This window comes from Rhea pennata, chromosome 8 (assembly GCF_028389875.1).
Source record: "Rhea pennata isolate bPtePen1 chromosome 8, bPtePen1.pri, whole genome shotgun sequence".
Classification (NCBI taxonomy): Eukaryota; Metazoa; Chordata; class Aves; order Rheiformes; family Rheidae; genus Rhea; species Rhea pennata.
This window is the reverse complement of record NC_084670.1, coordinates 17177878-17205377: the sequence shown is the minus strand read 5'-3', so window position 1 is coordinate 17205377 and position 27500 is coordinate 17177878. Positions and strand designations below refer to the sequence as shown.

The window sequence follows — 27500 nt, the reverse complement described above, 5'->3', positions numbered from 1 at the left end:
CAATAATCTTTGTTGAAAACTCACTCCGTTTTGTTAGAGTATATAATGGATGGCTATTCTGGTTGAAGTTTTCCAAACTCCTAGTGTTAATTAGATTAAAGAAGTAAAAGGCCTGTGAATATAGGAAGAAAAGTACACACTAAACAGCAATGGAAAGTATTTATCCTCACGCGCATACATCCTTAGGTATCAGTTCAAAATGCTCTCGTCTTGCCAAACCAAATATTAAATATAAGCTAAAGAATAAAAGTGAGAAATATGCAAAGTTTGATATCTAATTTCCCAAATGCCTAAAACATCTACAGAGCTTTTGGGGGGCTGGTTTACCTTTTTCTTTCCTTCCCTTCCCCTCCCCCCCCCCAAAAATAAAGCTTGTTCTAAGAAAATAAGGAATTAATTCAAGAAATGAGAGACCCGAAGCCAACTGATGTTACCTACATCCTTCATGCGTAAAGTGTTGAGTCAGAAAGTCAAACCAAAAAACTCCAATTTAAATTTAAGTTTGGAAGTTCTCCACAAAGAGACATCCAGAGAGGCTGAGTTTGGGGCTATCTGCAATAAAGCTCTCTTCAAATTAATCATATTAAACAAGCATGTTTCTACCAGGCTCCCTTCTCAATGGTTCAACAAACAACCTTGCGGTACAGTGAGTCAGCGCAACAGTAACACCTTTTTAATTAGAGGAAATTTACTTATGGTTTACAGTTAAAGAGAAACAGGGAATTGACAGGGATTTACAGTTTTGTTGGGCTAAGGAGTCTTGCAATTTCTCTCACACATAGCTTAAGCTGCTGACAAATAAAATCTAATACTTTTGACTGCTGCCAAATGCTGATTTCGTATAGTTGCAGTGCTTTTATTTCACTAAAACCCTACTAACTTTCTTAATGCTGCTCTTTAACATGTCATTGTATTTTAAAAGGAAACAAATTATTCAGTTTAGCAATGAGTCAACTACATTTTTGAATTAGCTGACCTATGTAGTCTTGAATATTCTATGAGGATAAATTAAGTCAAATGAATAATACTGATCTGAATTTAAGCACATTTGATGACAGTTCACATAGAGGTAGAGAGGACTGTAGAATAAAGCCACTGTGGTGAAATTATTGGGGTTTTTTTTCACAACTGTAGGACTATACCTTTTTATTTTATTTAAGGTATTATCACAGAATCATAGCATGGCTGAGGTTGGAATAGACCTATGGAGATCATCTAGTGCAACCGTCCTGCTCAAGCAGGATCCCCTAGAGCACACTGCACAGGATCACACTCAGGCAGCCTTTGAATTAGTCATGATGAATTCTAATTAATCAGGAATCACTACTGAAGTGTCCTCTAATCTTTGCAATTGACAGACTGAACACATTTAGGATTTTCTTGATAGTTGTCCTGAGAAGGCTGCAACAGATGAACCAATTAAATGTATTTGCTTTAATGTAACTGCTGTACTGTAAAAATGAAAGACTATTTCTGGAAGTACAATTCAAGATAGACACTTCTAGTTTTTTAATTAAACATCCACATAGATTATATAAAAACAATTTTATCTAACCCACCAAAGTAATTTGTATCACTGAAAGTTTCAGCAATACACATTTACAATGATTAATATTAAAGAACTTTTGGTTGCTGATCAGAAGCAGTTAGCTAAGCACCTAGTGCCAGTGTTAGCTGAAGAGTTAAACTAGACTTCTGTAAATGTTGCATCTTATTTCACTAATTTGTACCAATCCACCTATATGCATCCTAAAAAAATCTCAACATACGAGGAATTTCCCTTAGATATTCAACAGAGAGCCACTGTTTCCATTTTTTAAACGTGATTAAAAGCACAAGCTACCAAGTGGATAGCCATATACATTTCAGCACATTTGTATTCCACATATGTTGGAGAATAGAACCATAAGGACTTACTTAAGGTTTATATCTTACATTTGTTTTGGGTTGTTCAAATAAAGTGCATTACAACTGTATCAATTCACAATAAGTTTATTTTATGTGAAGAAAAGCTTGCCATTAATGAAAAATTTCAGTAGAAAACAGTACCTCCTGCTTTCAATCTAGATTACTCAAAAGTAGAAGCTTGTATTAGTGAAAACTTCAGTAGAAACAAAACTGTAGGAAACATGTTCTTGGCACATGAAGTAAAAGTTTTAAACACATTAAGCTTGAATAGAGTATTTACCATGCAACCATGCTGGCAGAAGAGCCAGCTTGTAATGGCTGGTATTTGTCCCTTAAGACAGTAACATGGAAGACACTTAAACCTGCTTACATTACATTAATTGTATATAAATATGTTGTCACCATAATTGACAGTCTTTATTCAAGCCAACCATTCAGTTTAGCAGTTCTAGATAAGTAATAGGCACTTTGCCTTTCTGATTTCCCCTTTCACCCATCAGCCAGTCTGAATCCATGCCAGGGATGCTGTATACTGTTATCACCTGAAGAACAGAAACAGATTATTATAACATTGCCATTGCCTGGAAATATTGTGCTCTACCTTCATGTGATTTATGAGATCTAAGATCTGAGATCAATCAAGTTCAATAGAGCATTTAATATAAGCATCCATGGAAAATAAACTAGTGTTCATAACAATTACTTCACAGGTCCTTGGAAAAGTATATATGGTAGCATAGTTTAAAGTCCCTCTTGAAAAGTCCCCTTTCCAGATGAAATGTTATTTATTGCTGTTTCTGCTGGATTTTACACATAGATCTGGTAAATCACTATCAACTTTAATTTTAACAGGCAACCTAAAAGCAAGTTCTTTGGATCTTCAAGCACATCACAAAAAGAAGGATGGCATTGGATGGGACCCTGGGACCTCTCACTGGAGAAGATGTAGTAAAAGGAAGACAGCAGAATTGTGCCTTGATTGTATAGCAAACATTCTTGCAAGCTAAGCAGGTATAAAAAAAGTTAATCCTCACTATAGATTATAATGTACAAAACAATTTTAGCTTCGGAATCAGCTACAGAGATTTATAAATGTGGCATATCTTTACTAGTTAGTCACAAGCATTCTGATTTTACTCTTAAATGATCAAGGTACTTAGAAAACTCTTACCTCATCTGCAAGTAGTGATAATTCACTGCTGTTTGCAGCATCGTAATCATAGAGAACTCTTGCCTTCCTGCTGCCACTTAATGACTTCAGTTCACTGAAGCCTGAAGTAACTATTGAATTGGTTACTGAAGGCAATGAAGCAGAGGCTGAGGCCAAGACTGAGGGAGCAGAAACGTTTTGCACAGGGGCTGAGGAAGACTGATTATTGTTAGACAGGAAGGTAGATGGAAAGCTGTGGAAGAAAACAAAACAAGTTAACTACTGGGTAAATCAGTTCTACATGGATAATCATATATGCCTCCATGCCTAGATTAATATTCTTGCTTTTCTTATCAACTATGAAATAAGCACCAGTAGACAGCAGCAGCAGAATAGCACTAATACTTGTATAAACTAAAAACACCTTCTCTGAACCTGTAGGATAAACCAAGCCAATATACTTTAAAAGAAAGACTGTCTCCTTAAAGAAAAAATTGATATTTGCCTCCTAAAAGAAAAAGAAAAGCACTGTTGGTAAGACTCAATTCAGTAGTTTAACAAACATTTTCTTTGGCAGCTCTGCCGGTAAAAGTAGCCTCCACCCCCCGCTGCTGCTCATTCCTTAATTATGTGGCTACAATTAAGATTGTGCTGGTGAACCAGATCAGGGAAACAATGAAGGTTAAAAACATACCCTCCCTCTGAAAAGAAAACAAAAAACCCACAGTATTTCACAGTATTTTTTTTTTTAACTCAGTCTGTTGATACAGCTTGCTGCAGGCTGCAAAACAAAAATATTTCTTTCATTAAAGATGAATTTAAACTAAGTTGAGTCCCTCCTTTCTAGGTCAGACTGCTGCTTGTTCCATGCCAGCTCTAGTGCTGGCCAGACCCTTCCATAAAGGAAATTCACCTCATTTATCTGGCTGAAAATTAATCCAGTAAAAAAGTCTGTAACTGACTACTAAATTAGTAAGCTGAATCAGAAGAGAGCATGATGAATGCCAGAGCAGATGCAAGGGAAAGGACAGAATCACATGTCTGAAAAGTGGAAGGAGCACAGATGAGCAAGGAAGCAAGAGATTTCTTTTGGTGGATGTAGGGGGCAACGATGAGCTGTGAGATTGGGTCAGTGTCTCATGTAACTTTGACCTACCTCCTGGGATGCAGTTCTATGGCAACCAAAACTAATTTATTTAGCAATTGATGCAGTCATGCTTTGTCCCTTGCTGCCTTACGGTGTACCAACACTCACCTGATTCTACCTTAAAAGCAGGTTAATGAAGGGTTTGATATGTGCTAAAGTTGATGCAGAGAAGAAGGTAAGACTGAGGTCAGGATGATGTGGAACTGTAGCTTTATTTTTTTTACATCTTCCTGATTGATCTACACATCAACTAGTCAGTCAACACTTGTGATTCTCAGCTACAACTTTCCTCACCAGTCCTTCTATACAGGTGCTTTTTCATTAACATCCTGGATGTGGACTTTTTTTTTTTTTTTTTTTTTTTTTTTTTTTTTTTACAACTATTATTTTGACATAATGATCATCTATTCATTTTGGGTATCTGAGCCTATCAGATAGTTCTTCCTAAAGATGCAGTTCTATGGCAACTTTAACCATTTAAATCAAGATCAGTATTTTCCCACACCCATGTCTGCTCATACAGTCAAGCTGCTTTAGGGAGCTGATACAGGTGAAAACTAAATCTATCAGTGACTAAGTTTTGGACTGTGTGGCCACGAACATAAGTGGAATTGAGGCAGCCCCAACGCAGATCACCTGCAGCAGTACTGCACACTGTTTTCACACTGTATCTCATCTTACATAGCCACCAAACAGGATGGTCCTACGCCTCTATCCCTTTATTGCAGAAATGTTCCTTTGTGATTTCAGTCAGATGCAGCAGTCAGTTGCTTCTGAGTGGATTCAACAGTCTGCTCCAACAAAAATTATCAAGATTCATAACTTTCCATCAGAAGGGCTTGCTGAACAGATTCACCTTGCAGCCATGTAACTGTCATAGCTGTCTGAAGGGAAACAGCAGGAGTACAGTGTGAGGGATTGAGGTATCCCCTTTACAGTTAGATTGAATTATGTATAAACATTTGGATACAGTTTCAGGAGACTGTTGCAAGTTAAGTTAGCACTCTACTATTGTCAAAAGGATGAAGTCCAACTTCCCCCTTTGGTTCAGCTTGATCTTATTTGATCAAAAAGAGCTGGTTCAACTCACACAGGAGAGAAAACAACTCCAGGAAAAAATGTTTCTTTTATTTTCCAGATTAATTTTTCGAACCAGCTTATCAAGTCCCCTGAGCAAAACACATTAGTAGAACAACAGAAGAGCAAGACCTCTGCATTTTGGTAGAGAAACTCCATCATGCTCTAGGATGTATTTATTACTTTAACAGCTAGCATTCAAACAGAGGAAATTCATTTTAAATGACAATCAGTTGTTTCTGAACACAGTTTAATATATTGCTAACCCTGTCTTTTAACATAGCAATTACTTGAAAAGCATTTTGCTCAGTTCAAAAGGTCACTGGTTTGTACAATTAGTGAAAAAGCAACCCAAAACGTCCTAGACACTCTTTCTTGTCGATCAGTAAAGCCTCATACGCAAAGCCATATGTAGGCACATAACTGAAATAGATACAGAGACTGTCTTGGATTTTTTTTTTTAAACACTTGAGTAGTAAGAGTTTCACAGCTTATTTAGTAGGGGACTAGTAATGGGCAAGATTGAAAACTAAGTGTTGCCAAAGTTTAGGTTGGCTGGCAAAGAAGCTGAGAAAATTCACAGCAAAAGCAGTTATCAGCAAGAAAAAAAAAAAAAAAAAAAAAAAAAAGCCAAAGAACCAGAATATTTGAAATAGATTTGTTTCATTCTAGGGGGGGGTGGGGAGAGTGAGAAGAGCTTGTTTTTTCACATGGGGTATTTGATTCTTTAAGCAACCCCACAGAAAGGGGGAAGCAGTAGAAGGATAAGCAGCTAGTGCTGCCTTGAAGAGAAACATCGATAAAACCACGTCTATTTTTATAAAGAGAACTGAGCACAAGTTTCCACCACCTTGTGATACAGCTGACTCTGCAGTGTACATCAACAAAACCAATGCTCAGACTTGGAACTTGAACAGTCTCAGTGTGAACTGGGTTAGGGTTTAAGCCCTAGGTTCTGATTAAGATAAAGTATGTAACACGTGTCTACTCCAAGAACCTGGTTTCTATTTCAAGCAACAAACTACCCCAGTTGGAGCTTGCATACCTTTGGGTCACTAAAGATCTCAAAATAAAAATAAATCCCCCAATCATGGCTTTCGTATGAGAATATGGAACAATGTCATTCATAAACGTATGAAAAGAGCACATGTAACACTGTGCTATATGTCACTTTTTAACCAAGTGCTGGCAAATATAATCAGCATCTAGCTGAGCTGCCTAAGCTGATTATTTGGTGGCTATATTTGCCTATGTATAACTTGAGAAGTGCTATGCAGCACATGCCTATAAAATGAGCAACTTCCAACGCAAGGAGCACAACCTGAGAACCTCTCCCTGTGCTTTCCCTTAATGATAGCAAAGTGGGACTTCCTTGCTCAAGGAAGGAAGGAAGCAAAGACAGGCCCAAGATTTAACACCATTACTGTTTTAATCTATGTAGGCAGATAAATTTCATTCAGCTGTTTGCAGCATTTGGAGTTTGGAAAGCTTCCATGCTTTTGGTCTTATAGCAGTCACAATAATTTTATCAAAAATACTAATCAGAAAACAGCCACATAAAGATGCATCTTTGTTTTCCTAAAGACACTATTTTCTTCAAATAAGTATTTTATACCTGGTAGCAATCTACATACAACTGGAAGACAGCTGTTATGGACAAGTTATACATCTTAAAGCAAGAGATTTTAAAGAGAAATACTATCTTTAGGTTAAAGTCATTATGCTTAAACTTTTGTTTGGTAAGTCAACTAGGATAACAAAACAGATTTTTAAAACATCCTCTTCTCAAAATAGTAGTGTATATATACTTCATTTAATTCTTGCCCTTACTTCCGTGAATGTTTATTCTCAAGCTTTCAATTCCACTATTTGCATTTATGTGCTACCTACTTTTATAGCTGTATACTTCTTTCAGGGGAATGTAGCTTTAAAAATGTAGCTTATTTTTAAAAAATACCTTTGAAGACTTTTTGAAAAAAGCTTTTTCCAAAAGATTTTTGGAAAAGCCTTTAAACTATACATTTAAACAAATCAAGGAAAGGAGATCAAATGCCACAGGAAGTAGCAGATCAGTACAGGGACAAGACTCAAGAATGCAGTTTTGTTTTTACTTCCTCTTCATGACAAAAATAAGAAGAGAGACTTTATAGAGACAGTTATTTAGAAGAGCTATTACAGTAAACTTCTAAGCACAAGCAATTCTTCAAACCATCTGCTCACCTAAATAACACTGTCTGGAATAACCTTTATAGAGACTCTAATTGGTAAAGGAGAACTTGAATAGGGAAACCATATGAAAAGTAAGCACGTAAATCTCTTTATAGCATAACAAATATCAAGGAAAGGATTATGAGCACTAAGCAATGAGTCTGACGGTTTATACTCTTACTTTAAAAACTGCTACAGCCACTAGCAGAACAGCTAGGTAACTAGAAAACCAGATAAGTTAGTGCCCATTCCATTGCTTCCACACCTTTGGATTACTATTTCACACATTATGAAGTACATTTCTCCTTAAGTACATTATATATGCTAGCAATTCACAGAGAATACAGTTGCATTTTCAAATTAAGCAGGGTAAAATAAAGAAGCAATGTGAATTTACAAGCAAACAACTTTTCCCATATCGTATTGTGATTTTCTAGCACAAAGTATTAGACAACTAAACAATTACAAGTAAAACTAAAAATCCATCTCTATGCCATCAAATGAGGTTACCATGGTCTCCCCATCCTCAATTGTAAAATACGAAAAATATCACTAAATCTGCTCTCAAAAGGCATTAGTCCTATCTATAGGCTTAGGGAAGTAGATATACCACAGTATTTCCAGAGCAATTACACTAAAACGTATCTATTATTTATCACTCCAGCATTCCTGTGCTGGGGTGTATACCACTGCTATACAGCAGCATAAGCTTTCCTACTCTAGATAAGGCCTTAGAAAAAAATCTTAACTAGAAGGATTTTTGTAGTGTTACTACCTTCCAAGTTGTTTCTGGAGATCCAACATATACTGGTAACATTGTGCATAATACGTCATCTGAGCTTCAACAAAATCATTCAGACAGCGAAGATGATGCGCCTATAATAGAGTATACAATTCAAGTTAAGTGTTACACTGCATTAGAAAACTAGTCTCCTAACTAGGTGGTAATAATGGCATTGGCACACAGCAATTTATGACACACAGGCATAGTGCCTGCATATAACGGGTAACTGAGATAAAATGTCACAGAATCAACACATCCCCTCAAATAAGTACTGTACAGGCATCTTATTAGTTACCTGTATTATTTGAACAATGAAATAAATATTTTAGCACCTTTTTTTGTGGTTTCAACTTTCAGTGCAAAGCTGAGCATAAACGATGAAAACTCCTGAGTTCAGTGTTAACAGAGGGACTAACGTTAAACTGCGAGGACAGTAAACTATAATTCAGAAATGAACACAGTTGCTTGATGCACTAAGGCACTGAAATGAAAGCTAGCAGCCCAAAGTTCCCAAGTAGCTTACTGTATTTACTGCTGAAATGCCCTGATTTTGAATGTTGCCACCCCCCGCCCCCATTTGGGGTACTTACATGTGTACTGCTGATGCCTTCCAGCAGAAGTCTGGTAATCTCTGCTTGACGGTCGAATTCGCTCTGAGTAATTCGTACTTCCTGTTCTGACTAGAAGAAGTAAACATGCACTTAGACGTTTGCACAAAGTACTCTATTACACCTTCCTACTGCAACGCTCCCACTGTATGCAGCGCTATTCGTACAAACGCATTTAATCACGTGCTTAGGTGTTTAAATCCTGTGCTTTATCTTTGCAGATCTGAACTACTGTATAAAGAGAATAGCTGCATTTGGCTCAGAGCTGTTGAGGCTCTGTCTACCCAACAGACAGCTGCATCAGCAGACTTCTACCATGTAAATGCAACATATCCCAAAGAAGGCATTTTTCTGCCAGCAATATTACTCCACCCCTCTGCAAAACCAACCAATTGTTCATTGGCATAACAGTGTTTGCACCATCATTTCTGCCAGCATAGCTGTGGCAGCCAAGGACAATATAATTTTTTTTTCTACGCTTCAGGTTAAAAGGGCTCTGCTCACAAAACTTAGTGTAAAACTGGCATTATTTTTGTCAGGCAACTGCACAGCAATCAGCCATGCATAAAGCTTTGACAGTGAGTTTCAACAGAATAGTTTACCAATCAATGCCTCATATTGGCTGCCAAGCTACTACAACTATTTCTGGAGACTGGAATTGAGGTGTCCTTAAAAATAAATATATCCAAACCATAGCAAATGTTCTAATTCCAGTTAGAAGTAAAATTTCTTTAAAAATTATTGCATTTAAATGTGATATTTAAATAATTCCTTATCCAAGTTCATCCTTTGTTACGTGTAGTTATCAAAAATATTTTAATAAATCTATTATTAGCTGTTTTGAACAACTTCAACTGGAAAAATTCTTAATTATTTTGAATGGTATTTTGAGAAAAATGAAACTACTCAAAATGCCCATAAAAAGATGTAGCATAATGTCCAAGATTTACTATTCCAGGAAAGAAAGTCCTCAGCTCTGGAATCCAGACTACCTTTATTCAATGCTTAAATATATTTAGTACCCTGTTTCTAAAGAAGAACCCAAAGGCAAAACTCTTCATTAATCCTGAGATGAAGCAGTTACTGTTCTTAACATAATGGAGTACAGAAATACATTTTCAGGAAACTTAATGATACGACATTAATTTCAAAAGGATTTTATGCGGTTGCAAACATCTTGCTCTTGCATAGCATCAATTCTAATCAATATGAAAAGTTGCTTGGAACACAGAAGGATTTTAATCTTAGAAACAAGCACAGAAGAATGATGCAGTTACCCAAGAAATGCTTTTCAGCTGAAGTCTCTGCAGCTGTGAAGGCTTACACTTTAATTAAAATAAAGACTCTGAGGAAGCAGCTACAGAGTCCTGTATGTTTATTTAAAACTGATATAGCAGCGTACATATCAAGTTACAGACTAATTAAGTTTTCCAAGTGAGTTGAGGCAAGAATAGTTGCTTGGAATTTTGCTATTAAATCTTTGAATTAATATCAGTGAAATCTATCTGGCAGGCCCTTAGAGAAATGTAGTAACAGGCAGGGGAATAAAAGGAAGTCTGATACCCAAGAGGGGAAGAAAAGCACTCCTTTCTCTATTACCAACTTCAATTCCTTTACAAGGAAAGCAAATTAATAGGTAAACCATTTAACCATTTATCTGGAAATAAATGGTCTAGTCTCTTACTTCTCTGAAGTCAGCAATTGCTAAAGTGTATTTTCCTTCCTGCCAGGTAAGTAAACACATGCAAATAGGAAAATACAAGAGGGGGAAATCTGCATCAGAATATTTGTTTCTTTCAACAATGTGATATCAAAACAACTACTTACGTAAAAAAGGCAAATTGACCAATGTGGTAACATGTATTAATTAAATGTAGTTCACAGAGTGACTTTAAATAGAACCATGCTTTACAAGACCCCAAGGTATTAAATTTATAGAAATCTCTACAAAGTCAAAGTATGTGATAGGATGCTTCATCTATTTTGCTCATCTCTATTTTTCAATACTGCTAGGTGAACGGTAGCAGTACAGCACGTGTGTTCTACATATCATGGTAAAGGCCGGAAACAGCTGACTTTTTCAGTCTAGGAAGCTTATGATCAGATTATCTCTGTCTCTGAATGGAACAAAGGGCTTCAAAACACAAGCCTAAACTTTGCTGCAACCTTCAGCTGCAGTCATATTTTTTTAAAACAATTTGAAGGCCTCAACTGGTATCTCCTATGAAGATCTCTCAAAATATTGCTTGCTCCTCAAGTTCAGAATAAGATTTTGGGTTCTGAATATGGAGAAATTCAAAATCTCTCCAAATTCAGACTATGAATACATATATATACACACACACATACATATATATATATATGTGTGTGTGTGTGTGTATATATATATATATGAATGATCCTTGGAAATACTGTACAAGCCTGTAGCTAAGAAACACATGATCATAAGAGCACAGGAAAACACAATCACCTTCCTAATCTTGTTTTATTATGGAGGCAATTACTAAAATGGCAATAATGGATGTAATCACACTACCCAGTATAGTTAGCCCTCCTTGTCTCCTCTATAGCCAAAGAAAGATGAGATCCTCTTGATGCTCAACAATAGCCTATCAATGGGCTGAACATACACTAAAAGCCTCTGCTCTTTATATTGACTACACTGGACACTGAGAAAGACTTATTATAAAACTCAGGTGTTCAAAATGCACAACAGGAGTACCTACCCAGTGTGTTTCATAGCACAGTACTACATAAACTCCAATTCCATAGTTCAGGAGGGAAGTTAAACTAAAGAAAGTTTATCACTAACAGCAGGTAGATCTTTTGTCCTATCTCAAAAAGATTGTAATTGATGTAAAGATTACAGGACAGGCTGAAATCCGTAATGACAGATCTCAGTATCTCCTCACATTTGAATTTTAACAAGCCTATTAATCTCTTTCTCTGACTTTTAAACATAGAAAGACAGACTGCCTTTAGAAACCTGGACTGGTTACTGTTCCTGTGGTGGAAGGTATGTATTGTATTTTGTCCTGAATAGTTTCTGGTTTTCGTATGTTCAATAAAGAAGGAACCCAGAATTACATAATACGTGGTGAGATTTAAAACTTTTAGTCTCCTTTAAGCCATGGTTAAGTATTTCATGTTATTTTTCTTTCTCTTCAAGATACAACGTCTTATTTTCACTACTTTTAAAGTTGCTTGTCATCTTCTCTGAACAGCCAATAGTTCTGTTTCTAATAGCCATTAAACTTCAAGTTTAGTTTTCTTTCCAGCAGTACTGCTCTCCTGTCACATTTTCCCCAAAACAGTACCAAGTACTCCAGCAAAGAGGATTGCTGCTTCCAAATCGTTTCTTTACTTAAATAATGCAATAATTCTTCAACCTTAGGATCAAAGTTGACCTTATCCTCTTTTTAGAGTTCTCTTATAACTCCTCCTTCCCCCTAAACTTGCACATTTACACATAAATTCCATTCTCTAGCCCACCTAAACCTTTTTGCACCACACAAATTTGGAATATAAGAAGCTTTAATATAACTTCTCTTAAAATATCCCAAATTTCACCCAAAACTTTGTATCCCAGCTTCTAACAGCAACTCCCCTCAGCTGCCAATCTTGTTCCCCTTTAAAAACCATGCTCCAAAGCCCCAGCCCTCCAGCTACCCTTACTCTGTTACCAGCTTTAATCTCTATTTCCATTCCTCCACAGAAATCCCCTGTGAAATTGACTCTTAACCAGTAATTCAGCTTCGTACAGCCTGTTCCCCATACTGCTTTTTCCTAGCCAATGAGCCCAAGAGTAGCCTTGCTCATGGCACAGGAGTAGCTATCACCTAATACTCCATTAGCTCCACTGAGCTTGCTCCCTTCCAAGGCAAGGCACAGCAAGAGAGAGAAAGTTGCAGCCCCTGCCGAGAGGCTAATATGCATCTATAACCCTAAGTACAGTTTTTAGATTGGTCTACTTCCTAACTTCAGTTTTTTTAAAATAAGTATTCCATCCTTTGGTGAAACTGCAAAAGTAGAAGGAAAAAAACCCACAAAAATAGTTTGCTTAGAGCTGCCGGCACGTGCTCCAGCATTTTAAGAATTGCTCTGTTGTCTGAGTAGTAGCTTCAGCTCAGCGTTTTTCAGAACAGGTTAGAGTAGACCTCAACCTTTCTGAAAACTTTCCTATAAGCTCACTGTTAGGAGTTTAATAGGCCACCATACCAGTAATTTTTGAAAGATAAGCTCTATAGTTCTTTTTCTATTACATCTTGTCACATGAAAATCATATGGTACTAAGGGAGAGCTAGCCAGAAACAGCTTACTATAAAACAAGCCATGAGCTTTGTATCACCACCAGAATTTGAAAGTGCCCGGAGAGAACCAGCATATTCTGATGTACTGCATCAGAAGACAAACATTAGACTGAAATAGCAACATGCAATATCCTTTATTACATTACACCAGCACAAGTTATAGTTTCAGAATGCTGCAATTTCTAAACTGTTTACTTACTTTTGTCACTTCCTCAGCCCATATCTAGTCAGCATTAAAAGTAAAGCGGGGCGGGGGGAATAAAAAACATACACACTTAGAGAGTTGTGGTGCTTTAATATAATATGCAACCATATTTTAGCTTTTAAACACTTCCCTATCTTTCTTTAGGACTTCAAAGAAATTTGAGGATTGCTATAAATGAGTCAGTTGCCCAAAGCCTTTCATGTACAATGAAACTAAAGTCAGCATGCATACCACTACATCTGTGAAACAAAGTGTATGACTTGCTGAATTTAGATTCTTATAAAAATACATTTAAAAACAAGCTATCACCACAAACATAACTACTTAGAAAACGATATGAACAGAGACTAAGTTACATTATGAATGAATTTAAGTTATCTTAATGTATTAAAATACTGAAACTATGAAAAAATATTCTTGTTTCAACATCAGGTTAAATAATGACTGAGACAGACAAGTGAGTGATTTCTCTTGCTAATTCCACTCAGTTTCCTCTTTCACAAGAATCTTCACTGAACTAAACAATTTATTATTAACGTTGCAGAGGTATCTCAAATTGAGTGTTAAAGTAATAGCAATAGTAGAGCTAAATCAAAAAACTGCAAGGAATTTAATCTAGAAATTAGTCTAGCTTGCTGTCCTAGTTCCTTCTTGCAATGCAGTTCTTTAACTTTCATATTTCAACAGTTAAAAGCTGCTGACGACACAATCAAGACAGTGGCAGGAAGAAATGTGCATAAAGGTTGTAGTAGCAAGTTGTTCCTGGAAAAAACATCTTAAACAAGACCACATAAGCTGAATAGCAAGAGGAAACACTTAGTAAGGAAATGAATGAACACAGGAGGCCAACAAACCTTTAGCCATTTTACATGCAGCAAGTTGAGCATGTAAGAGACATTTACCATAATGTTATTCTCTTCAGGTTGAGAGGTGTTTAGTTGCTTAAGTGCATAAAGACAAAACCAAGTTATACTGTGAACATAGCAGGTGAACAGGTTATTGACACAAAACAATGCAAGTTTAAGCTAAGCAAAACTGTGAACTGAATACAGAAATCTAAACAGTTATTTTAGATACTGATTTAAGTTACCTCATTTGTACATTAAGCATGGGAGGATGTCTTTTCCTCAAATCTTAAGTACTTCTACAACACAAAATCAAATGTAGATACTAATTTTTCACTCTATTCTAGCATGTCAAAGAAAACAATGAAGCTTGGAAGAATGTGCATCATGACATCAGCTCAGCAAGTTTTGTCAGACATCTTCCTTTATAAATAAGTGATCCAGCAGAAGGTGAGCCATTTGTATCACACCTGTTGCCATTTAAGTCCTCACTTCTTGCAGAGTGTAGAGAGGTCCTTTTTCTTGTGTCTCAGAATTCTAAAATCCACTGCATTTCTAAGTCTCAAACACTTACACTGGTATTAAAATGCAACCAAGGCATTTTGAAGCGATGTAAGAGATCTGGGGTTTCATGCTTTTATCATCACTGAATTAGATATGAATTATTTTGAATAAAGCTATGAAGTATTTGCTCCATGAATATTTAAGACCAGTCAGGTAACAGAAGCAGCAATTGGGAGCAATGTGTCAGAGCACCCAGCACTGGATGATTAAGATTTTACATTGCTAACGGAATTAATAAACCAAAGTGTAGACCCTTCCTTTTAATGATAAGCTTAATGCAAACAATTTCCTTATGGTCTTTCTACTGCTTTAGGAAGCAAGATACATAGCTGCCACCACACCACTACAAAGCTAACAAACAAAACATTTGCTTTTCCTTTGAACATTTAACTTCGAACAAATCTAAGTAAAGGCACAGCTCACTATCCTTTGCCTCTCTCTCTCTCTCTCCCCGCAGTGTTTCCAAATTCCACTGCTGGCTAATACCCTGCTCCACTCACCACTGTCAGCTGCATGAATTAAGCAACAAAGTTTGACAGAGCAAAGTAATTTGTTCTATAAAAATTAGTAAAGAGAAAAATGCATGCAGGGACTTGAGAAATACATACGTTTCAAATACACAGAAGCAGTATGCATGACATGTAGAATGGAGAAGCAGAAGCAGAATCATCAAGTGGTAGAGATGCTGGCTTTTTAGAAGGGTTCAGCATACCAAAGCTGGGAGCTGTTTCATCTGTGAAGCTCAGCCTCATAGATGAAGCGTCTTATGTCTTTCAGGACAGCAATCCATTCAGAAAAAACAACAAAATCTGAAAATCCTGCTTTTTTTTCTCTCCATCCTCCATACCATGCACATTGTCCCTTTGTACTTAACCTGTCCATATTTCTTAAGTCTGTGTGGATCACCTCTCTTACATTAACTTTTATGGGGGAAAAAGAAAAGCTGACTATCCATCATTTCACTAACTGCTGAAGTTTTAGGAAAGCAGTCCACAGGTAGTTATGAAAACACTAAAAGCATACACCCTGCTGAAATTACACACATTTGATTATCCTATCGTTTAGAGGTATTTTAAAGTGTTTCAAAAGCAAGAGCTTTTTAGTTCACTAACATTTCAGTCTCCTTGAACAAGCATTTCTTGAGAAAACATGAATGGTTAAGAGATACGAATTTAAGAGTCCTGCTCTATATGGTGATGTGAAATTGTAAGCAACATAGAAGGAGTAAGCTACAAATATTTTTGATATAGAGAAGTCCAGACAGGTTCATCAGTTGGAAGTAACTGTACACTTGCAGATAGCCAAATGCCAACATTTGGTTATTTTTACAGGACAAAATGTTTCACTAAATATTTTTTCAGCATTTGAATGATTTGTACTTACACATTAAAGTAAACCATGTGGCATATTGTACTTAGTTGTGCTTGGCACTAAAGGCTTATCTAGCATAGAAAAAGGAGAAAATAAATATTTACTCGGGTCAAGCAAGTTAAGCTTGATGGAATATTTAAAAATAAAACATCACTTTGATGAGCAATCCACTTTCTCTTTCTCATGTTCCACTGAGGCATTTCCTATGTCTCGTTTAGAAAAATAGCAAGGACAAGAAGCTAGCTGGAAACCTAAGCAATCAATTAAATTTATAAATATATAAAATAAGCTTTAAAGCTATAGACAAGTTAAAAAAACGACATCAAAAAACTCTACTTACTGCAGCTCGAGCTTCTGCAACTTTTGCCTTCTTCAATCTGGTTTTTGCTGCGTCCAGATCTAGCCGTTTGTTTTGCAATAGTTTACGTTCTTTCTGTAAGTGAGTTAGGTTAGTGCAAGAGAAAAGATACATTCAAGAGCCAAATCCTGTCTACATGGCAATTTCTTTAAAATAAAATATCACATACATAAAGCTTTAAGTTGAACTAAGAGACAGAATTAGATCCTAATTATTTTCATGCTTTTTATACTCAAGATAAGAAGTTTTAACAGCACAATAGCTACAAAAAGTAAGCTTCCAAAATGATTTATTTTGCCTGGTCAAAGGAAAAGAATATAAAATGACAGCACAAATTCTGATTTGATTTTCTACATTATTTTAAAGAATACAATAATGCACAATTATCTATCACTTGATTTTAAAAATTTGTATTTACAACTATTGCTAAAACACAAAGAAAGCACATTCAACTTACAGTAATAGTTTTGTAGTCTCCTTCAATAAAGTTTCTTAAGGGAGTGAGAAAGTTTATCGCAGAAGTTTGAATTAATTCTCTGTCTGCTGTCCCAATTCGCTTTTGCGTTTCTCCACATTTAATGAGTGCATTTCCTGCAAAGGAAAAAAATATGCAAGTTTCATAGTGACCCAGGCAGGTGGTTTAAAAACAAAACAAAATAAAAACTAAAACAAAAGCAAACAAACAATCCAACTTTCTACAGGCACAGAAGTCTAGGTGAGCAGTTCAAAAGATAATCCAGGGCCACACTAGTAGTTAAAAGAAGTCTTAATCAGCTATTAAATATTTCTTTTTTTGATTTTTTTTTTTAATTAATGAAAAGATCGAAAGTCAAGGCCAGATTTCAACAAGTAGATAGAACATTCCATTAGTGGCACCTGTTATGGCAACTCCACTGTGAACACTTGTTTTAATCCCAGGCACTGTACCCATTTATATTAATCCAGCAACCTCCTCCCCTTCTACCACATTTTTGATTGAGTAATTAGTCATAAATACTTAGTAGCGAGGAAGAAAATCACCTAGACATTGGAAGATAACGCTATTTCCCAATCCACTCCAAATTCTAAATATATTCTTTGAAGAAATGTAGCATTTGTACATTAACTGAACAATAGTTTGAAATCTGGTTCTGAATTGGGTATTAAAAGTGAAGATAGGACATAAGAACACAGTTCTCATTACTGCATTTCAATAAACTGAAAAGTCTGGGTTGCAAAAGCCACTAAGTTTTCAGAACATTAAAACATTTTGTGACACCACATGAAAGGTAACAGTGTAACTTTATATTTATGGTTCATGAAACTTGACCTGAATTATAAAAGTTACAGCAAATGCAAGTTAAAGGACTGTCTGCATGTAAATACAATTCTATTTGATTAAAACAAACAAACAGAAAAAATTCATAGGGCTGATGGTCAGAAAAGGGATCACAGATAATTTCAATTTCTTATGCCATTAAAGGAACAAAGCCTGCTGTTATTGACTGCGTATCCATAAATCTTCCACAAAACTTTTTTTTTTTTTTTTAAACATGTACTTTCCTTCCTTAGGAAAGTTCATTATTCCCAGATATAAAGAATTCATTCTTCTAAGAACAAGAATTTCCCTCCTACAATAACTCTGAAGCAAGCAACTAAAGTGAGCTATCACAATTTACAATTGCAGGCTGCATTATAACTATGCATTCCAATTGCTTAAGGTAAACTAACAGTTAAATCTAGCAATTTAAAGAGTTGTAGGGAACACCATATTATAATTATAACTATATATATTATGTATAAAATTTAATTAAAAGCCAGTGAAAAAAATTATATACAACATCACCCCCAATCTCCCCATCACAGGTATAAAATACTGGTGGTGAACGGGGAAATGAAGATTATATTCTACACTCTCTCTCATTGACAGCAAAACAATATATATAAAGAAAAATAGGAATACTGTCAAGTTAAATAAACATTTTACTAATAAAATTAATTTCAGGTAACATTTCTATTCTTCATCACATATAGCATACATAAATGTTGTCAAATGCACTACAATATATATTTCATTCTAATCAGGAAACTAAATTCTAGAACTATTTGTTCAGGGGAGAATGTAACCAATCTGGAAAGGAAGTTCTTGTTCCAACAGCAATTGCTATCTTCCATAATCTTTAGATCATGATAGAAACGCAATCACAAAATGGTTGAGTTTGGAAGGGACCTCTGGAGATACCTAGTCCAACCTCCGTGCTCAAGCAGGGTCACCTAGAACATGTTCGACAGGATCACGTCCAGGCAGGTTTTGGTTCTCTAGCGGATTTCCTCCGGAGAAGGAAACTCTGTGACTTCTCTGGGCAACTTGTTCCAGTGCTCTGTCACTCTCCCAGGAAAGAAGTTTTTCCTTATATTCAGGTGGAACTTGCTGTGTTTCACTTCATGCCTCTTGCCTTGTTGCCGGGCACCTCATCACTGATCTCTTAATGTTCAAAGCTATACAACAAGTCATCTCAAACTATCACAAAAACCCTTGTATTATCTAGAGGAAGGCAAGAAGTATCTCTTTACATTGTTAAGAAAAAGACTAGATTTCTGCATTCCCCTCCTCCCATTTTTGCATCATATAAGCCATATTCTTTGCTTCCACTTACCATAAGCTGTCCCTGGGCCAAAATCATTCCCTGCATCAATCATATACTGGCCTAGTAACTCCGGATTATTCAGACGACTCGGTGCTTTGCGGTCCAGCTTCTCATAAACAAATTCTTCTATCCTAGCGTCTTAAAAAAAAAAAAAAAAAAAAAAAAAGTGTATTGACTTACTATTATTCAAAGCATAATTTACAAATATAAAAGGAAAAGAATTTTCAAAACTCCAGATATTTAAGCTCAACTTAACACTTTTCACCACTCTATCAGCCCATTTATAGTTTTTCAGTATTTTGTCCAGAAGTCTTCACTCCAAGAGCATAATAGAGCACTTCTGCTTAATAAAAAAAAAAAAAAAAAAAAATCCTTTTCCATCCTTTCCTCAGAAAAAACTAACAAAGATTATGGTTAGGATTAGCAATACAGGCATTAAGTTAAATAACTGTTGTAGGTTCTGTTTTAATATATTCTGAAAATCCAGCAGTCACAGAAATTTCATCCTCTCTTCTCCACTCCCCTCACCTCCTTGAAGTCTGAAACAAATCACAATATTTAAGAAATGTTTCATTTCATATTCCTGTCTTTCCTGAGGTCAGACAACAGAATTAAGGATAAAGTTGTCTTGACTACGTATGACATTCAGCCACAATATGCTCTTCAGGCAAAAAAGCCTCTACAGACATTAACAGGAACACTGTTACTTAAAATAGCTTCTTCTTCTGACCAATTGTTTTGACTTCATAATTAGTTCACTTCATTCATGCAGTCAGGAACTAAATACAACACACAGTAACATAGACAACCCACAAAACTGTTCTCCAATGAACAAACCTCCCATGAAACTCCAATGAAAGCAAAACACATACTGCTACACAGACAACTTCCATCAGTACTGGATTAAATAACCATTCCTTTGTCAGTGTCACAAAAGTTAGCCTGACACAGAAAAACACAGTTGTCAGTTCGCTGTCAAGCATAAAGCAAGGTGGACCCAACTACATCCTTTTCTTTTCTTCCCCCTGCCCCCTTTTTAAGCTCTAGTCATAATTTTATTATGGATGAATTAAATGACAGAAGATCTGAAGGGTCAACTAAAACTACTGGATTATGCCATGGGTCTAACCTAAAAATACTATTAAAATTTTGACTGGAAGCCTTTTCTCTCTCACTCAGACAGGTTGTTCCAGTAACTACTACCAAAAGGAGCTCTCAGGAAAAAGTGATAGTCCTCCTAAGTAGGCTGCCAAGCAGCTGAAGTCACATTCACAGATGAAGATCACTATTTAACACTGAGTATTTTTAGACATCAGAAAATTGACTGGTCAGCCTAACTGAGATACTACCACACATTATCCTTTTACTGAAACTTCCTCATGCAGTTCTACCAGCCTCCAGTTACTGATTCAAGACTCTAAGGTTTTAAAAAAGTGAATACCTATTACAAATATTTAATAGGATTCCTGAATTAAATGAACAAGAAAACTGTCTCCTCTAGTCTATATAAAAGTAGAAATTCTTTAAGTCCTTTTGCGGACTTCCCACAGAATTAGTTGTGTTTCTCGCTTTTCTTAAGCACAGCTTTTAGACAACTAAACGATGCAACAGATTTCCAGAATAATACTTCAAAGATCAGCATTAAAAAGAATTTACCTAGATGGTATTAGAGATATGATATCAGTACATGATTTTCCCGTACTAATAAACTCTAATTTGGTATGTCATAGCAATGAGAATATTTCTGTTTTCAGTGCTGAGGTATTATAATTTTATTTATTTGAGTGAACCTGAAGGAGATTTAGATTTTTTGGTAATAGTAGTTTGCCTAATGGCTACAGACCAGGTCCTGATTTGAAACCTAGATTTCAGCACTAGGAAAATCCCTATAACTGTCATCTCCCCTAGCATACCTGCCACAGATGACATCATCGACTGGAGGATAAGAATCTGAAACTGATTTCCTCGATATCACTACTCATAGCAGCAATCTTGAAAACAAGCAACAAAATTAACACACCAGAAAACTAAATTTCTCCTACCATGCTATTGTTACTATAAGAGGTTTGCCAATGATAAAAGCACTCTTGAGACTTCATTTCATTGCTTGTGTACAGTGTACAAAAAACTACAATGCTTGCAAATGACACAGGAAGTGTCTGGAGAAAAGAATTCTTTAGTGAAAGAATTGTTAAAGTCAAATGTTTCAGCACATCTTGCCTTCTTCAAACTGAATTGTTTTGCAAAGAAAGTTGAAAGTCAGTCATGATGACAGTTCTTGAACCATTTCATGTACTCCACGAAAGAATTTGAGTTTTTACAGCCACCTAAGATTTTAAGTATGTAGAAAGCTGGTTTAAAGAACTCCCCTCAAATCCCATTTGTCAGAAATTACAGCTTTATCCTCACAAAAAGCCTTTTTGTCTTAAAAGTGTTCCATTTAAATTATTACATCCAAGTTAGTTTATAATTTTTCCAATTAACCTGGTTATGATAGAGAATGTTCTAGCATAGAACAGAAAACAAGAGATGGAAGCAACTAGAGCTAGACTAGAAAATTCAGTTAAACAGGAAACAAAAACAAACAAACAAACAAACAAAAAAAGTCAGTGAACTAGAGATTAACGAGTGTATGCGAACAATGCATGCAGTCTGGAGATTTCCCCCCTAAAGTTTTCCCTGTTTGAAGGGTTAAGGAAGAACCAGAAGAACGCAACCGGCACGGCATCTCAGATTCTAAGTGGCTCTTCAAAACATGCCCTTTCCTAACACCAGCCCTAACAGTTTTAGAACTGCTGTATTTAGTCATGACTTACAAAATACCTATGTCAGTAAACAGTTACACAGGCAAAAATTCAGAAGTTGCAAACAAAATCTTGAAGCACTTCTTACTTGGATTTGGTTGTAATAATACTTCTGTCTGTTTCATTATTTTTTCTGTCCACAATTTAGTGCATTCTGCTTTGCTGAGAAGGTTCTCCAGGTGAGCATCCAGTTCAGTCTTCTCTGCTTGACCAAGCTTTTCTTCTGTGAACTATGGTTAGAGAGACAGGTTGAAAACACTAAGTTACATCATAGAAACAGATTCACAGTACAGTTTTAGGACAGTAAATCTTCACTCATTAGTTGCAAATCATGCTTTCAAAGATATGAACACTATATGGTCTTCATTAAAGATTTAGGGATAAATCTGAAAGTTTGTAAACTCAACAATATACCCTTGCTTTCACAAAATGGGGGTAGAGATGGCATTAGTCAGATTGAGATGAGGAGGGCCATTTATAATACCATAAAGAAATCCTCTGCTCTCTTTGATGCTGAGAATTCTCATTTGAAGCACTGTTTGATTTTTACATAGTGCTCCCCAAAACATGAAACAAAAGGAGAGAGTGCAGAATAACTAGGTAATTAAAAGATTAGAAAATATACAAGGAAAGACGGAAGTAACTGAAGCTGACTCTGCTCCACAGTAAAAGCAAAAGACACAACAGATTCTCTTTGCAGCTCCCTTTAATGTATTTAAAGAATATTGTCCTGTCCACAACAAACAGGACAAAAAGCAATGACATTAAACTACAATATGAAGATTTAAATTAGAATTAGACATTAGATAATGCTTTTAAAGATAAGGATTAAGTGCTAAATTAGACTGCCCTGGGATGTTACAGAATATATATTTTATTTTTAAGAATGGGTTAAACAAACCTTCCAGTAATTGTTCAGATATAATTGATCCTTTACAAAAAGGGTTAGATGACCTTTAGCGTTCTCTTCTAAATTATGGTTTCAGCTTCAGCGAAATACAACTTAAACTTCATTTAGCTAAATAAAAACTAGTAAACTATTCATTTCAGTTGGTAATTAATCCATGACAGCTCTTATTAACACACCACCAGTTTGTGCTTCAATCCCAAGTCTATGTGAGAAGGAGAAGACAGAAGTTTCACGTCAGGGAACCAAATAAAACCAGAACTAACACAGCATTTTCCCCACTCTCTTGAAAAAAGTAGCTTCCTCATGATTACAATTTCAGCATTTGACAGTCTGTTCAAGGTCAGGTATTTTCAGTTCGAAGAACCTGGCTTACAAGTAAATGCCTAACAAGCTTACCAATAAAGAACATAATAGGACTGGATGTATTTTGACTATCAAACTTTATTTCTAACAAGTTCATAGGTGGAATACTTAAATCATCTGTAAGAAACAAGAGGTCAACAGAAAACAGAACTATATTAGCCAAGCTTGTTTTTAAATTTCCATTACACGTAGACCAAAAATAATTTTGACACTGTGCACTTCTAAACGTGGATAAATGTTACACCTTTGGGGGTTCTACATACATGCAAGCTGCCTCTGTGAGAAAGTTCAGTTACAGCACAGAGAGAGAGAGTATTTATGGATCTACTATTATTCATGTTTTAAGGGTTCTTTTAAAAGGTGTCCCGTACTATAAATTGTTTACAAAAGCTTTTCACAATTTATTAAACTACGATATAAATGATTTTAAAGTTATTTCTTGATCGACTAATTCCATGAAATTGTATTTGTTTCTGAAATGGGCTTTCCTAATAACATTCTAATTTTAATATTCAAACCTAAGTTTGAACTGGTCTATTTTATATTCTTTTTCAGATTTTACTCTGTCTCCATTGGGGGAGGGGGGAAGGGAGGCATATCAAGATTTTTTTTCCTCTGATCAAAAGGAAACTTGCTCCAGAGAAGGCAAATACCATTGATCTTCTACTTTGAATGGAACTCTTAAAACAAATACATCTGTATCAGTGTATTGAGCTTTAATAAAAATAACTTTTTTAAAAAAAAATTTTTAAGTACTACTGTAAGAAACCATACCAGTAAACCATCTAATCCAGCCCTCTATCATTATTAAATTCAAAATATACACCCAAATTGCCTGAACATGACCAGCTTATGCAGAAGAAAGTTGTCCTGCTTTGTATAAACTGAGTTGTCACAGCCCAAGCATTTCAAGTCTGCATTGCAAAAGCGATCAGAGGGAGAAAATACATTAATGTAAGCCTCTATGTTCAAACAGTGCTGCTAAGGACGAAAAGTCCAACTCATCATTTCTGACTGCCAGAATGGCAGCTTGTATACCATAGCAGCTGGCAAGAGGAAGGACCTTCATTCCTACTACTGCACGCTTCAGCAATATTTATATACGGTATAGCCTATGAATTTTACTAAGATATACTTTTAAGGGCTTTTTCCCACCCAAAGTAAAAAACAAAAATACTTCTCTCTGCAGCTTTCTATAGATTACTAACTAGAATATAGTGGTCTGAACACAATACAAAAAGTACAAGTACTTTTTGCTTGAGGACACAAAATCCACAGCCAGATGATATTAAAAAAAATCCACAAGAAGATTGTTCCTCAATACCACCTGCACACTTTACATAGATAGTAACTTAAGAAAAAAAAAAAAAAAAAAAACCAGGGAACAGCAGTAGGACACAGAATGCTAGCAACTTAAGATTACAGGAATACATTAAAGATTTGCCTCTCCTTTGCCCCAATTTAACTTCCAGTTTTAGAGGAGAAAGTGGTAGCTGGCAGAGGAATATTACTATTTCCACTGAATTTTAGTCTACATTGAACTGACCACTGATGCAGCTATTCAGGCACAAATCAACAACGCTGACAGAGCACACTGGGATAAACCGCAGTTCACATCAGCTTCAAACCATGGCAGGCTGCAGAAAGCCTATACTAATTTAATGCAATAAGCTGATTTACACGTAAAAAGTCAAGATAAACAAAAAGAAATCACAAAGTCCAATCACAGGATCTCACAATAAAGGGTGAGCTGTATGCCTTTTCCCCCTTGTCCAGCAAGAAAAACAAAGTGGGTGGAGGCTGGAAAGGAAGAGATGTCCTGGGAAACACCTAGCGCTGGAAGGCAGTGGACCATGTGGAAAGAAGCCCATCACAAAGAAAATACAAAAAACTGCCTTAAGTTCATGTAAATTTGAACAAAAATGCTTTCAGATAAGTTTGTCAGAGCTCTGCTGCTGACTTTTGGTTTTGCTACAATACCAACATTACAGGCAATACATCAGATTGGTTTCAGACCAGACAGTAACTTTAATCGTGCTCCAGGTCTCACTGTGACCCATCAAGAATTCATGAGAAACCAGAGCGGATGACTACACACCGCTCGGGTGTCCAGCTCCCTACAGGAAATCCGTTCCGGTCTGGTTACATAATGCACGCGGATTACAGCTTATAGTGCCCTCAGTGCAAAGAAAGGGAAAAACCGACTCAGAAACAACAGGTTACCAAAGGAGATTAAAAACGATACTGAACCCAGAGAAACCAACGAGAAAAGGCGAAGTGCACGGAAACGCTCCCGTGTCACACAAAGGCCCGAGCATGCTGATCGGAGAGCAAGATGTCTGAGGCGGCTGTCAAAACGCATCTGCTCGTCTGCGGCGAGACACAGTTTTGCTCTTTCCCGGCACGGGGAAACATGAAGCAAAACTCTGCGCCCCTGCAGCTCCGCCGCCCCGCTCCCCCGCGGGCGGCGCCCGGCCGGGGCGGGCCCCGGGAGCGGCCCTTCGCCCCGCCGCCCGCCCGCAGCGCGCCAGGGGCCGCGGCTCGGCGCGGCTCGCCCCGCCCGGCCCCGCGGCCGCGCTCCCCGCCGCCGAGGGGGCCGCGGCGCCCGCCGCTTCCCCCACCCCGGGGAGGGGGCGCCGCGCCGGGCCGGGGCGGAGCCGCGGCAGCCGAGACCCGGCCGGGCCGAGGGAGCCGGCCCGCGGCCTCGCCCGCCTGCCCCGGCGCGTACCTGCACGGCGCGGCTCAGGAAGGTGCCCGCGTCGGCCGCCAGCTTCTTCACGTTGAAGTCCATGATGTTCATCTTGGGCGGGGCGGGGGCGGCTGACTCAGCCCGACACCGCGGCGGCGGCCGCTCCGGCCCGTCCCTGTGGGGAGCCGCCGGGGGCGGCGCCTCCCCCGGCGCGGCGCGGCGCGGCGCGGCGCACGCAGCGCGGCAGCTGATTGGCCGGGGCGGCGGCGTCAGGCGCGGCGCCCGGAACGGCCGGGGCGGCGGCGGCGGCGGCGGCGCCCGGCGAGGCCCCGCCCCCCCCGCTGAGGCCGGCGGCTGCGGGGGGGGCAGTGGCGCGCGCGCGCGCGCGGCGCCGCCTCAGCGGGGGGCCCAGGCCGTTATCTGCGGCGCGAGGAGGCCATCTTGTGTGCGCGCTTGTCCCCCGCGGGCCGGGCCGGGCCGGTGCCGCCCGCGCCACCGCCCGCGGCCCGGCCCAGCCCGGGGCCCGGCGCCCTCAGGGAGGACTCGGAAAGGACGAGGCCTTTCCGCCCCCGTTTGCTCAGTCCGGGGTTTTTGTGAGTCAAGCCTCGTTTGTCTTCAGGAAAAATACTTAAAAGGGTAGGCCATGGCAATGTAAATCGTGAAATATTTTGTCAGAAGTAACTCAGGAAATGGCTGTTTGTTAAAAGAATTCGTTTAGATAAATACGTACATTGACACAATCGTAAAATGCCACCAAAATAACACAGAAGTAGTCTTTAAAAATACCAAGTATTATAGCTCTACTGTATTCTAACTCAGTGCCACTAATTAAGCAAACTAAAAGGTGAAATTACACTCTAATAGTTTTGCTTTGTTTTAAATTGATCACAATTTTCAAATGCTTCAGAAGAAAAGAGGCCCTTCGGCATGGATGGTTGTTTTAAAACAGATTTACAATGTAGCATTATTGGCAACAAATTAATATTCCTAGCTTGAAAATTATCCTTGTGATTCAGTTAAGTAACTCACCAACAAACTGTAATCCTTAGCGAAACTTGATAAAGTCAGAGGAAATCCTGTGGCATCAGGGCAGGAAGTGAATTCCAGAAAAAGGAAATAAGTGTAACAAACAATCTTGCTTAAGTACTGCTTGTATTCCAGCATTAAAAAAAAAAAAGAAGTATGAAGTTCTCATTTTGCAAGTAGTAGTGATAAGGAGAGGGCCAGAAAGCTGTTGTATTGTAAGTATGTGTTTGCTTTGCTTGAATTATATTTTACCTCTTTCAGCTTGTATTGTATTATGTATATAATACAATGTATCAGTATTTCTATATAAAAACTATATGGCTAGTTTGTTTCCATTTTCCTAAAATGAATTTTACTGGCATAATAATATGTCAAGAACCTCAGATGTTAAAGGAGGTAATGTGCTTGCAGATAATGCTACGCAATCATATAAAAAACAATTACTGGTGTTTGTGATTCCAGTGTAAGATATGTGAAAAGACAGCAACATCAAAGAATTAAGATTCGAACATATAAACACAATTATTTTGTTTCATAGCTTTCATT

The 27500-nt window shown here is 37.5% G+C and overlaps 2 protein-coding genes across 2 annotated transcripts in view; one reads left to right on the top strand and one right to left on the bottom strand.

Moving 5' to 3' along the window:
- SELENOF (selenoprotein F) overlaps positions 1-3834 on the top strand; it is a 48011-nt gene extending 44177 nt beyond the window's left edge. The window contains exon 4 of the mRNA XM_062580874.1: positions 2761-3834. Within this exon, the coding sequence (XP_062436858.1) occupies positions 2761-2915 (155 nt within the window). The 3' untranslated portion in view covers positions 2916-3834. The remainder of the gene's footprint in view (positions 1-2760) is intronic.
- Positions 1977-26138, bottom strand: SH3GLB1 (SH3 domain containing GRB2 like, endophilin B1). The gene is made up of 9 exons (XM_062580871.1): positions 25968-26138; positions 22055-22196; positions 19172-19300; positions 16993-17126; positions 16518-16610; positions 8865-8954; positions 8266-8366; positions 3080-3311; positions 1977-2450 (listed from the first exon to the last, which is right to left on the bottom strand). Exons 1-9 carry the CDS (start codon positions 26037-26039, stop codon positions 2343-2345), a joined length of 1101 nt encoding a protein of 366 aa, XP_062436855.1. The 5' UTR covers positions 26040-26138; the 3' UTR covers positions 1977-2342.
- Positions 26139-27500: the final 1362 nt, after the last annotated feature.